The sequence below is a fragment of the Mercenaria mercenaria genome, chromosome 15 (genome assembly GCF_021730395.1).
Source record: "Mercenaria mercenaria strain notata chromosome 15, MADL_Memer_1, whole genome shotgun sequence".
Taxonomy (NCBI): Eukaryota; Metazoa; Mollusca; class Bivalvia; order Venerida; family Veneridae; genus Mercenaria; species Mercenaria mercenaria.
In genome coordinates this window covers 17,208,394-17,223,010 of record NC_069375.1, presented here as the reverse complement: position 1 = coordinate 17,223,010, position 14,617 = coordinate 17,208,394, and the positions used below count along the sequence as shown (strand labels likewise).

At 34.9% G+C, this 14,617-nt stretch overlaps 1 protein-coding gene across 1 annotated transcript in view; it reads left to right on the top strand.

Annotated features, from left to right (window-relative positions):
* The first annotated feature begins 364 nt into the window (after positions 1 to 364).
* The window catches only part of LOC123553837 (deleted in malignant brain tumors 1 protein-like), a 77,218-nt gene continuing 62,965 nt past the window's right edge, over positions 365 to 14,617 (top strand). Inside the window, exons 1-3 of the mRNA XM_053524085.1 lie at positions 365 to 741; positions 13,268 to 13,418; positions 13,870 to 14,042. Of these exons, the coding sequence (XP_053380060.1) occupies positions 651 to 741; positions 13,268 to 13,418; positions 13,870 to 14,042 (415 nt within the window). The 5' untranslated portion in view covers positions 365 to 650. The remainder of the gene's footprint in view (positions 742 to 13,267; positions 13,419 to 13,869; positions 14,043 to 14,617) is intronic.

The following is a 14,617-nucleotide window of genomic DNA, read 5'->3' as shown; positions in this document are numbered from 1 at the left end:
AAGAGACATGGGACACAAGAGGCTTGGCCTAAACCTTAAACTCCCATCCAAACTGTAAATGTAAATGTAAATTACTTCTCATTACGTTCGTACGAGACTCTTTAATTTCAACTTTAGACCTGCGAAATATATAAAGCTGCATTTATAAAATGTCTGCATGAAATCGAAAACAACATGAAACTTCACTCGTTAACTGATTATCTAAAATTTGCGATAACGTTGTTATGAAATGCGGACACTAGAGTATATCTAACAGAGTTATCAGTCATGTTGCTGTGTATCAGTTTAACTCGGACCTTGCTCCCTCACTCCCGTGATTTCAATGTACCTGTCACTGCCTTTTTGTCATCACTCTTCTTATTGTTTGTCCGTATGTACACCCGTATCACAGTTCAACTAGGGCAAAACAATACATAGATTATCTATTTCATATTTCATATGGACAGGAACGTTTATACTAGTACAACAGTTGAAGTCAGTGAGGAATTCACGTCATTTACCTTCTCTTCTTTTATATTTTTGTGATTTATTTTCTCAATGTAAGGAAAAAGGAGTAGTGAAAAAAAACACCTTTGTACTAAATACAATAAGATCTGATTAGAAGTAGCCGTTACTCAATATACGAAGGCTGAAATCTCACGAAATAAACAATGTTGATGTCTCAGTGGTTTCGGAGTGGAGGAGTGGGATATCTGTGGATAGGAAGTCTTCTTATATTACACCTTGCATCAGTATCATTAGGTATGAAATTTAATCATTCCTGTTTCAATTACTGTATGATTTAATTGGTTCTAGTTCTTACCGAATGTAGGATTTCACTAAATGTAGGATTTCACTAGAAAAAAACTTACCGAATGTAGGATTTTATCACTTCGTAATCAATATTAATTTTCAAGACTAAGAAGGTAGTAACAATCGGTATATATACTTCTTGCTAGTTCTGTAACGACCGGAAAATATAGGACTTTTCCACGTATTACCTGTCCAATACTGTACACTAACCAAACGGCAATGATGGGACTGAAGTGGTTTAAAATTATAGCTGCCTAGCCTGACTTTCAACTCAGGCTTAGGCGTAACAACAAGTCATTAATATTTGAATAAATTGTTTATTATAGACCTAATTACAATAACGAGTATTCGACATAGCCGACATTTTTCTTCTAATAGACGGTTTATTCTGAACTTTTGCTGCGGAATGAATTAATAATGTCCAATATAATTTATAGCATGCCCTATTTTCGTGCATAAATGCCCTATTAAATTTCGTTTAACAAGTTGACAACAGGATGATCTCTTACAAGACTCAGAAACATTAAGAGCCCATCCGCTTATCCTAATAGGAAGAGCGCAGAAATATAGATCGCGAGACCGCGAGTTCGATCACCGGTTGAGGCGCATGTCCTCCGTGGCAATTTGATAAAAGATATTGTGTCTGATAAGCATGCTTCCTCAACCTCTGATTCTTGTGAGGAAGTTGGCAGTTACTTGCGGAGAACAGGTTTGTTCTGGTACAGGATTTAGGAACAATGGTTACTAGTAGTTTAATTGTCCGCAGTTAAATACTAACTGAAATACTGTTGAAAATGGATTTAAACCAAAAACAAGCGAAAGAAACATTAAGAGGTCAAAACAATAAGCGTAAAATGATTTACATAATATTAAATTCTAGTGAAAAAATGCCCAGTTTTACATAAAAGTTTTACATAAAGTTTTTCGACCTCTAACATTTTTGAAATAAATACATTGTACAATACCTTCTTGATATCACGACCATAAAGCATTCAAACATTTTTCGAAAACGTATTTGGTTAATTGCATAAAATGTCGACGTAGACTTAATTTAAAGGAGTTCATCACAATATTTTGTGCGCAGCTCAATCGCGCAGCAAGCAATAACCACTGTAAAGTTCAGGATTCGCCGCCGAAAGTGCATAATTGTCGGATATACAACGCACTCGTATATCGTACGTACTGACAATATAGGTCGTGCATCCATATTTTACCTTTAAAAGTGATGGTGTTTTATTGGAGGAGTAGTCGTAGGAGGTGCTCGAATCGAATACATTGTGGACAGCCAATTTGAAAGTAAACTCTTTCGTCCAGTAATGATGCAGCCGACTCCAAGTCAAATAAAATTCCAGAAAATCTTAACGTAGATCTATTTCCTTCAAGTTCAAATGTGACTTCCTAAAAATGTTGTTATACTTTTTTTGTGCCCCATCCCGCATTTCACGTAGTAAGACCTGAGTTATGGCCCTTGACAGTCAAATTGTACATAAAGGATCTAAACATTTGTGTCGCATGTACCTCAAAAGTATTTGCGCCAAGAGTCATGAAACCACACAAGAATTAAATTCAGCATGCGAAGTTGTGCGCCAGTGCTTTTATTAGAGGTTTCACTCAGTAAAAACAGATTTATGTCCCTTGACGTGGTCAAATGTATACGTAAATGGCATGTGAAAGCTTGTGTAGCACGTATCTCAAAAAGTATTTGACCTAGAGGCATGCAACCTTAAAGGGGCATTATTCCGCATGTGAGTAAGAAAATTGGTTAAGAAACTGATAATAACATTGTGCAATTTGTTTTGTAAGAAAAAAATATTCATAATTTTTAGGTGGGTGGGGTAATGAAAAAATACTTTTGTGGGTGGCGTGAATATTTTTTAATTTTTCTTGAAAACAAGCACGGGTTGATATTATTTTTTTGGTTTAGATTTTTTTGCCTTAGTTCTAGCTTACATAATATAAAATTTGGTAAAATTCTGTCCACTAGATTTTTCATATCATTAAGAAATACTTCGTGTTTTTATCAGTTTCAGATACTTTCGACATCTGTCAAGAGTAATTTTTCTGAATTAATATATCTATATGTTGACATTTTATGCATAGTTATAGTGGTTTCATTAATTGTGATGTATAAACAGTAACATCAGAATGAAACTTTGAATAAATAGTTGTTTGCAGTAGTTTTATTATGACATGCATGTATTGTTTCTTCAGACAAAAATATCGATTTGGTGTTCTTAATAAAATTTAAATATTGAAAAAAGAAGCACGGGTACCTATCATTTTTATTTTTTATTTTAACTTGTCATACATCAATCTATAAATATGCAAAGTTACAAAAAATTCCGTCCGCTAGAAATAATCGTGAAAAACATCTTTAAAACGCGACGACTCATAGTGAAATGCCGTTTTCGAAAACGTATTTGGTTAAGGGGGAATGGTACTTTGTCAAAATTTAAGATTTACTGATTGTCTTATATACCAAAATAAACTTGAAGATATTTCCAATTGATATCATCATCTTTTAGAGCAATAAACATGCGTATGACGTTACCATGACGTCGCAAACATGACCCGTTTTCGCGCTTTTTACGTCCGTTAATGGTAGCACTAAAATAGTATAAAACTCGATACTACAAGCGTATTGTTGGCGTCAATGCATTAGATTATATATCAAACGACAGAATAAAGCAATTTCTTAGTGATTATTAACATGAACAGGTATTTTCTATCTGAATTTTCGAAGGAGGTTCGAAAACAGACATTTGGTTGTTTAAGAAAATTCAGGAAGAAAATCGATTCTGATCCATTTTGCAAAAAATTGGCCCGTGGAATTTTTGCCAAATTTTTATATGTGAAAATTCATTATGTTGTTAATATCTATGCCAAAATAGAAAAAAGTTCACCGAAGCGTTTTTGTAGTAAAACCGTTTGAACTTGACTACTGCAGCGTCGTTAAAAGACATGTAATCGTTATGTAACGTTGCATGTGTTTATTTTAAATGGCTTGTCATAATTCTACCTGGAAACCTATAAACAAGCAGTTATGAGACATGAATTAAATATTTCAATCTAATCGTAAAAATATTACACATTTCATAACATGCAGTATTCCAAAATATTTTCGTTGAAAAGTGCGTATCTTTAAAATTACTAGAAGTTCTTGATGTTCATTTCAATAGCCACTTCATGCACCTTTTTCAAACTCAGCTGCTCTCTAAAATAAGTCGCGATAAATACGGACAGTTCAGAAGGCTAAAAAAGTTAAGTTTTTGAAGAAAGGGAGTGTCGGGAGTGATAATAAAACGGAGAAAAGCAAAATAGAAGAATCGTCGATTATGCATATTTTGGTAATGTATTTGACAATGGTTGCAAAATATGCGGAAAAAGACTTTACTGAAGCCCGCCCGCTTAGCTCAATAGGTAAGAGCGTTGGTCTACGGATCTCGGGGTCGCTAGTTCGTTCCTCGGACGGGGCGTATGTTCTCCGTGACTATTTGATAAACGACACTGTGTCTGATATCATTAGTCCTCGACCTCTGATTCATGTGGGGAAGTTGGCAGTTACTTGGGGAGAACAGGTTTGTACTGGTACAGAATCCAGGAAAACTGGTTAGGTTAACAGCCCGCCGTTATATGACTGAAAAACTGTTGAAAAAATGGCGTTAAACTCAAAACAAAGACTTGACTGGAAAAAACCTATTTTCCGAAACTATGTATGGTCTATATAGTGTACTACATTTTAAAATGTAAAATCTAAAATGCTACGGCATTTTACGGAACCCCTATTTAATAAACGTTGCAGCTGCATTATGTAAGCATGGGATAATTAAAATACAAACATTTCCGCACAGTTCTATCCGAATGTGAATTTCGTTTAAATTGTATTAATGATACAATTAAAGGCAGATTTATAGAAACGGTAATAAGACTGTTAAAAAGGTTGATTAGTTTTCTGAATCAAGTTTTTACGCTCGTTTCAACAGTATGGCGGGTAGTTTCCTTAAACATTGTTCCAGGGAACGACCTGTACTAAACCCCTAACCTCCGACACAAACTACCAAGTGTTCTCACATAAAGAGCCATGTTCGGTAGCGGGGCTCGAACTTACAGTCCTCCATCAGTGAGATATCTCAGTGAATCAGACCACGTAGGCAGTCCTAAAAGTTGACAGTTTATATATATACGTTATTTTTCTTTTGCAAGCAGTACAATGGAATTTTAAAATTCGAATGTTACGTATGAATTTTAAGATTCCGCCGTGTACTGTTTGCAAAGATTACACGTCAAAACATTTACATAAATGGATACCGTTCTACCTGTTTTAACATAATGTTATTTGAGCCGCGCCATGAAAAAACCAACATAATGGCTTTGCGACTAGCTTTGATCTAGACCAGTTTGCGCAGTCTTGTCAGGATTTATGTTGTTCGCTTTTAAAGCCTATTGCAATTTAGGAAACCGTTAGCGAACAGCATGGATCCTGACCAGACTGCAAAGCCACCGTATGTTGGTTTTCACAAGGCGCGGCTCATTTCATTTAAATATTTCTGTTATTTGTTATTTGTTGCACAGGACGGGGAAAAAGCCTGAATAGAAACGACTAAATTATGAATTTTAAACATGCCATCACGGATATGCTCCTTCCGTTTACATGACGACATAACGATATAGAATGATGAATGTTCGTCCATATGCCGTCGCGGCTTGTTTCACAATATTGTCTTTCCTAAAATTCAATAAAAAATATATTAAAGTTTGCAATGTTGGTCCAAATAGAAACTAGCAGTATACACTAGAGAACGATCACTCAAAAAGATGCTAAATCCGTTCCCGATCCTGGATTATGTACTGAGCTTTTATTTTACACGTATTTTAGAAAGAATAAGTTTGAATGGAATGGCTGTATAATAGGTCTTAATAAATTAAGAATGCTTATATTTTTAATAAAAAAAACCAGCCAATGTTGTCTACCTGCCTGACATAACTGAAATACTGAAAGGGCCGTAAAACAGGATTCTATCAATCAAAACAAACAATAATATGAATTCATTTGGAATTTCCATATAAGCCGACAATCTCGCATGTTATGCGCCCTTTTCCGAGGTCACCGTACCGCGCTACTGATAATTTCCTGACAAGTCAACACGATGCTGGTACAAATCTATAATTTAGGTTGTGTTTCTGTAATAAGAATGTTATAACAGCCGTACTTAATCAGTATCTGTTTGTCTCCCTTGGCTATATTTTTGCATGAAAACAAAAATGCGATAATCTTGTAAATATTAGTACTAAAGAAATATTATCAATAAATCTATCTATAAATATAAATTTGCCATCAAAATATTATGTTTGTTTCAAAGCAACTTATTACATAAAATAAATACACATACAAAAATAATATATATGTAAATTTAACACACCCGTGTGAGTGATAATTATCTATGACTGCTATATAAGTTTAATAATTTTCTAAAAGTTAGAGTGAAAAAGAGCAACATTTTTATTGATTTTTTTTGTCAGTTATTTATGTTAATTTCGTTTTGAAAATTATATTATTATTGACCCTTGAGCAATTGGATATGCTATGGTATTCACTGGAAGAGGTCAATATTGTCCTCCGTTGAATATCACATCATATCCGATGGCTTAACAGTCAATAACTGTTTTATTATATGGCTTCAAGTTTATAAATAAGTAACAAATATTGTTGCAACATATGTAATGTTTGAAAGTAACAATAACTGTGTGAAAACTTATCAAAGTTTACACGAAAACAATTAAATATGGTCAACTTCACAGATGCCAAAAAAATGGAGCAATTCTGTAAAAGCTATGGAGCCCGATATTCGTGCTCAATTGCATAAAGAGGCAAGCAATTCTGGACTGATGTACAAACATATTTTTTCTCTACATTTTAATTGTCCTGAATATTTTTTTTAAAGAACAATTAACAATAGAAAATAATTTCCATTGCAAGCTTGTTTTCCAGTGCAAAGTGAGTTCCAATAAATTTTGAAGAAAAAGGAGAAGCTGAATTAATACAGGCGCTAGAAAGCATAGTTCCACATATGTATGGAGAGCACCATCTTTGCAGCCACTGGTGTAAAAATAAGGCTAATAATGTAAATATTCACGTGCTTACGTCATGTCTTAAGCGACGTTGTTTATTGCGTCACAATGCTCTAATTCAAACGGTTGTACTAGAAAAACGCTTCGGTGAACTTTTTTCTATTTTGGCACAGCCATTAGCAACATAATGAATTTTTACATAACAAAAAATTGGCAAAAATTCTACGGGCCATTTTTTTGCAAAATGGATCAGAAAAGATTTTTTTCCTGAATTTTCTTAAACAACCAAATGTCTGTTTTCGAACCTCCTTCGAAAATTCGGATAGAAAATACCTTTTCATGTTAATGATCACTAAGAAATTGCTTTATTAGCAAGTCTTAAATTTTGACAAAGTACCATTCCCCCTTAAGCAATTTAGCAACATCCGATGATGTATTCATCCGGCGATGCAGATGGTAATTTCAATGGTAGTGTGTAATTCCACCAAAACGGTGTATGGTCCAAAGTTAATTAAAATAATTGTTTTACCTTAATGAGAAAACAGTGAGGATAAACCGTTCATATCTCTTTTGCCCAGCACTAGTGATTTAAGGAGAAGATGAAAGATGATCAGTGAATGTCACTGAACTTTTATGTAAGTGTTCATTGAAGGTTCCATGTTCACCGCCGTTTGAATACATCTGCGGATGTCTCTAAATTGCTTTTTGTACTTTTAGCATGTGTAAATGTTGAGTTCTGCTCAACCCGGGGCTAGAGGGCGTGGACGGTAGCATGCATTCCCACTGCCGTCCATGAACAGGCTCAGTCAAACCGAGCCTGCAACATTTTCGTTTTTGTCGTGTTGGGCGATCTGTAAAGTTTCCACTTTTCTCTATTTTATTTCACAAGCATTGATAAAACATAGTCAAAATGTTATTGACGGACGGATTGATAGAAGGATGGACGGCCTGTAACCACGGAAGTTTTGAATTACGTAAGTTGGTGCAACCAGGTCTATCTAATAAAAATGACTTGCCGTCTTAGCGGACTTGCCGTCTTAGCATATTTTGGATTTTTAAAAAGTTTTTAAATAATTCGGCTACATTTTTGTCAATTAAGGCCTCCCACAGAGCCGGCATTAAATTCCTGTGAATCGGTAATACGTGCGACTTCTTTGATGTGTACGATCATCCGTTTTCTGTCAAAAAGGGCTCTTGCTTGCCGTCTTACCATGCTCATTTTCTCTAAACAAAACAGTTTTCCCGTTTTCAGGCCAAAACTGTTCATCTGTTGATAAAACCGTTTACTTGTGAGTGAAGTACTCACTTTTTTCCTTAGCCTGCACTTTATTTGGTCATATTTGATCAAGAAATAAATAACTTACGCCACTTCGAAGAATCGAATCGACGGAATTTGGCTTGCCGTCTTAGCCATAAAATGACGCCAGAGTCACGTGGTATGGGCACACTGATAGTGAAATGCCGTAAAAAGTACACGACACATAGATCCAAGGCTATTATCATTTTCCTGCATTCGGTTATTGGTCTATAGTTTTGTTACTGTTAATAGTAAGGCCTAAAAAATCTTTGTTTCCGGTAACAAGCTCCAAATAATTAGGGTAGGTAGCTCGGATTTTTTTTTTTTTGAATATTTTTTTTTATTATGTGAGACTTTTCGGAAATTATTGTTGTGTCAAAAGATGAATACAAATAAGGGGGTTATGCCTTCAGAGCATCAGTAAGTTGATTTCTAACATTATTGACCATGTTGAAAGCATAAAAGTGCAGTTTTGCATTTTTTTTTTTTTTGTTAAAAGGTTGCAAAAAAAATTCTCCAGGGCCATAAAACATTTAGGGTCGGGCCAAAAATTTAGGGTAGGTCGGGATATCGGAAACAAGCATTTTTTACGCCTAAGGTATATTATAATATAGATGGTATTTCACGAACAAGCCAAATTGACATGCATATTATTTTTAAGTGACCATGTAATAAAGTTGTCAACAAACGTGTTTTCACAGTGGCAATGCATTCCTATAGTTAATACGAAACATCTCGAATCTATAATGATATGAAAACACATGTTTAGTTAACATATACATCTAATATGAAAGATTACGAATCTATTATGATATGAAAACGCATGTTAAGTTAAGATATACATAATAATAAAGGGTGTTTTGTGTATATTTTTTCCAGAAAACGACAGTTTATCATAGTTCATCATCAGCATCATCATCATCATCATCATTATCATCTTCAATATTATATCATCTTCATCACCATCATCATTATCATCATCATCGTCGTCGCCATCGTCATCATCATTATCGTCGTCCTCCTCCTTCTCATCATCATTATCATCGTCATCATCATCATCATTATCATCACCATCATTACATCTATATCATATCCTATAAAGGAATGAAAGCTTTTAAGCACATCTGAAATGTACCGAAACATTGTATTTAAAAGGTATAATTGAATTTAGAACTACAAACTAATGTCTGATGTAAATTTCTTCAAAACAGGAGCAGTTTCATTATGTGGGTTTAAATCATCGACATCATTATAAAATATTTCACAAATAGTTTAAGAATTCTTTATTTATGACACCAATTTCGAATTAATACTGATAACACAATCTATTTGCAAATGCAAGTCATCCACTAAATCATGAACTTGAGAGATATCTCTGTTCATCTGTCCGTACGCCTTCTGATACTGTACATGATGTGTCTGTACAAATACAAGATAACTATCTTCATTTCGATTAGTATAATCACTTTCATTAGATAACTCATATTGACGAGATTGAAATAACTGAATTGTTTATCGGTATACTTTGACATTCCTGTACTATCTGAACACAGTCGCCTACACTTACAGCAAATGCTATACATCGACGAACACGTACAACCATTAAAATGCTATACATCGACAAACACGTACAGCCATTAAAATGCTAAACATCGATGAACACGTACAACCATTAAAATGCTAAACATCGACGAACACGTACAACCATTTAAAAATCAACAATTAGACAATATATTCTGTAAGGCCCGTGTTATACAGTAGAGTACCGCAGATAACAATAAGCTGTAAAGCTATATTGCAAGAGACGAAAGAGTTTTCTCTAGAACTAAAAGAGTAAATGAATTTAGTGTTAAGGTGAAATATATCTACAGGTAGCAATACTCTAACTGAACCTACCAGAATTTTGCTGGATGGACCAGCCTCGAGGGGTGATTTGTTGACAAACTGACCCCATTAAAATCTTATGGGATAGACTATAGTCTCAAGGAGTGATTGTGGACAAGACGAACCCACTAAAATCTTGTGAGATGGCCTTATTTCGATGAGTGATTTGTTAACACACTGAACCATTAGAGTCTTGTGGAATGGACTAGTCTCAAGGAGTGATTGTTGACAAGATGAACCCAATAGAATCTTGTGAGATGCCCTTATTTCGATAAGTGATTTGTTGACAAACTGAACCCATTAGAATCTTGTGGGATGACTAGTCTCGAGGAGTAATTGTTGACAAGACGACCCACTACAATCTTGTGAGATGGCCTTTTTTGATGAGTGATTTGTTGACAAACTGAACCATTAGAGTTTTGCGGGATTGACTAGTCTCGAGGAGTGATTGTTGAAAAGTGAGATCTTGATGACCTTATTTCGATGAGTGACTTGTTGACAAACTAAACAATTAAAATCTAGTGGGATGGCTTAGTCTCGGTGTGTGATTAGTCAACAAGCTGAATCTACCTGAATCTTGTGGGATGGCCTACGGTTTCGGTGAATGACTTGTTGACAATCGTTCTTACTTAATTTGGACACTCCCATATCGTAGATATTATATTATGAACCGAAGAATCTAATAAAGTTTTCTGAGATCAAACCTAAACTTGTTTTGATGAAGACACTGGGTATTATTTTCTATCAGCTCACGTCAATAAAGGGGACTTAATTTTTTATATGTTAAGGCAGAAAAAAAGTTGTTGTTTTTTTTCCTGAAAAAAAAAAAGATGTTAGCATATAAACAAAACTACTACAAGCATGCATTCAGATCACATTTCGTTTGATCTTTTATTATAACGGCGATAACTCGAAATTAAATTACGACTTTTAATCACGAAAGGTGTTAGAAAATTGAATAGTTCTAAGTCAGAATGAAATATACGTTTCCTAGCGAAATTAAAAAACAGAGACGCTCTTTGTTTTAAAAAAGAGAACGTGATGGCGTACCGTTTGTGTATTATTTCATATGTTGCCATTTTACTAACACAAACAACAAAATGACCCGTTTAGTTTAGAGTAGATGCAAAAGTTACCCATTAATTGTTATTTGCTGCTGATCCACCAGTGTAACATGGTGCAATATCTAGTAAAATCCGCATTGAGCAGCCAATTGGCAGTGTAAGAAACTCCCACCAGAAATGTGTATGATATTAGAGAGGCTTTGGTTAAACGGACGAAAATGTAGCTCAGTAAAATGACTATCCCAATCTTCAAATTACTATAGTGACTGAGACGATGTGCGATTTAGTTATTCGTTAAGTACTAAGTTAACAAAAGTACCGGAGTAGAGAATCGCGGGAAATTTTAATTTTATCCGAACAACTGCTAGGTAGAATTTATTCAGTTTCCACCTTCTTTTCATAATTATAACTTGATGCTAATCATATAATCTAGCTTCAGTGTTGTAGAACTCGTAGACTAGGTTCTACAGCTTACGCCCCTTCTTTTCAACTACGCCATTTGCATGCCAATCAGAGATCCACGTTTTCCAATAGGTGAATGGTTGATTAAGGTATAAAGATTCATGGTCGTCCCGGAGTGAGAAAACGTAGCCATTTTCAAAGGTTATTCAAATCGTGTTCGCTATACAAATTGTGTTCGTTATACCAACTTCGGTTACAAGGAACTAGTTCACTATACGGATATATGGAACAAATTTTAAAGGTCCCGAGCTGTTCCTTATAAACGAGATTTACTGTAAGAACATTGATATAGTCTTTAGAATTCTCATTTTGGATTAATTGCTTTTTTTACTACTTTATTGTATTTGAGCTGATTTTCAAACCAAAAGTAATTTTCACATAAACATGAAGTATATCTCTATGTTGAGTCAATTTTTTTCACTGTCTGGTATCGGATATTTTTCTATCATTTTGCAACAAATGACCAGTTTCATTAAAATTTTTGACCTAACTGTGTTAGATATTATTACATTCTCATTTTATTTATTAGCTCCGTTAAGTTTCAGTTGAACCAGAAACATCAATATTTTGCCATATTAACGTTCAAATTTCATATCGTATGTGAGTGTGACGTCATTTTTGATCTCTGTTTTTCGTGTATGTTGTGTTTTAAAGTTTTTTAATGACAATATTTTATATTTCATTTTAGGGATAACGCATGTTTTTTCGTGTTATAACATCTGCAGAATCCCGAGGGATTGGTTGGTACCCAAGCCCGTTAGGGCGAGGGTACCAACGTATCCCGAGGGATTCTGCAAATGTTATCACACGAAATGAACATGCGCTAACGCTATTCTAGCATAAAACGCGTTAAAACTGATAAATGGATGCAATGTCTCTCAACATCATTAATTTTCCACGAAATGCGCGGGAATGTCTAGGTTGTTTTTTACGTTGACGTCATTTCGTTTTGAATTATCCGTTCTGGGGCCGAATGACGTTTACGCTTTGTCACGGATCGCGCATATATAAAAAGATGTTATAACAGCACGCGAGCGCGAGAATCTCTCTGTTAACACACGTTTTCTCTCCTATTAAAACACCCCCAAAAAGTGACAAGAACAGCAGTTTTATGCTAGAATTAGGCTTAATAGCAGATTTGTATCATTTATAGCCCCATGTGGTTCTGGGGCGATCTGTGTATGAAAAAAATTGGAACCACTAGCTGCCTTACCCTTGCGTGATCATAAGAGGCGACTAATAGGGTCTTAACACTTGGTTTTGCAGTAACTCTGTGATTCCAGCAGGTATGCAAATTTTGATTCCATACCTCATGTTTTTATTTCGATGTAAATGAGATGTGGAACCAAAATTTGTAGTCGTGTTTGGAGCCATATAACCTATACTGTGTTGGTGCGCCGTAAAACCTAAATAAATAAATAAATAATTTAATTGTATCATTTATGTAATATTTCTAAGTGTAGATGCGAATGTAATAAAAGATTATTAGATTTGCATCAAGAAATATGCACTCGTTCTTTCGCAGAATAATATTAGTCTCCTAAAGTCGCGCAGTATTTCCACTGTAGAACTCGTTTCCAATTCTGTTCCCACTTCTGGAATCATTTTTGTGTTTCTTTGCAATAAGACATTAGGAAATAATTCAAGAAAAGAAAATTAATGTAGTTTGATATTTAAGATTAGAACTGAATTATTACAGCACAGAATTCCAACATACGTCTGGTCAATGGAACACGTAACAGTAATGGTCGACTGGAAGTTCGGCATAATGGAACATGGGGGACAGTTTGTGATGACAATTTTGACAATCATGCAGCTACAGTTGTGTGTCGTATGCTGGGATATACTGGGTCAGTACTGGGTACTATACCTTTTTATCAAAACATTTCCTCCAGAACTCTTGGTTTTGTATTTCTGAAAACTGTCATGTATTCTATTAAATTATCACTTAATGTATATTCAAGCCTGACAATGACTAAAAGTGTTTGAGTACTGTCTCTAGAGTCAAAAATGCTCATTTAAAATACTTGTTTCAAAATTATCAAAGCGTTGCTTATATATGAAAATCTGACGTAAAGTCTTAACCATGTTACAATTTGTACCCTTGGACTTGTAATCACGGAAGTCTGACTTCATTTTGCATTTACATAGACACTAGCTGATATACATTATATAGGCAGTTAGTGCATGGAATGATACGAATCATTCTTATTGAGTGCATATTTCAGTTATGTCATCAACATATATACATATACTTATATACTTCAACATATATACTTATGTATAAATAATATTTTACAGAAATTTATTTGTTGCAAGAGAAAAAGCTCAGTTTGGTGCTGGTACAGGGCAGATCTGGCTTGATGACACTACCTGTCAGGGAAACGAGACTAGTTTGTTCAGCTGTCGTACAAATCCGTGGGGTCAAAATAACTGTGGACATGACGAGGATGTTGGTGTAGATTGTGATCCTAGTATGTGAATATTTTAAAGACCAGCATTTAGTTGATTATAATATTTGCATGTGAATATTTGTTTGAAAACCAGTCTTCACTCAAACTATGATCGTAGTATGCAAATGTTTGTATAATATGAATCTAGGTTTATAAATATAGTTGCCACAGGTTACCCTGTATCGGCTAAATATAGTTGCCACAGGTTACTCTGTATCGGCTAAATATAGTTGCCACGGATTACTCTGTATCGGCTAAATATAGTTGCCACGGGTTACTCTGTATCGGCTAAATATAGTTGCCACGTGTTACTCTGTATCGGCTAAATATAGTTGCCACGGGTTACTCTGTAACGGCTAAATATAGTTGCCACGGGTTACTCTGTAACGGCTAAATATAGTTGCCACGGGTTACTCTGTATCGGCTAAATATAGTTGCCACGGGTTACTCTGTAACGGCTAAATATAGTTGCCACCGGTTACTCTGTATCGGCTAAATATAGTTGCCACCGGTTACTCTGTATCGCCTAAATATAGTTGCCACCGGTTACTCTGTATCGGCTAAATATAGTTGCCACGGGTTACTCTGTAACGGCT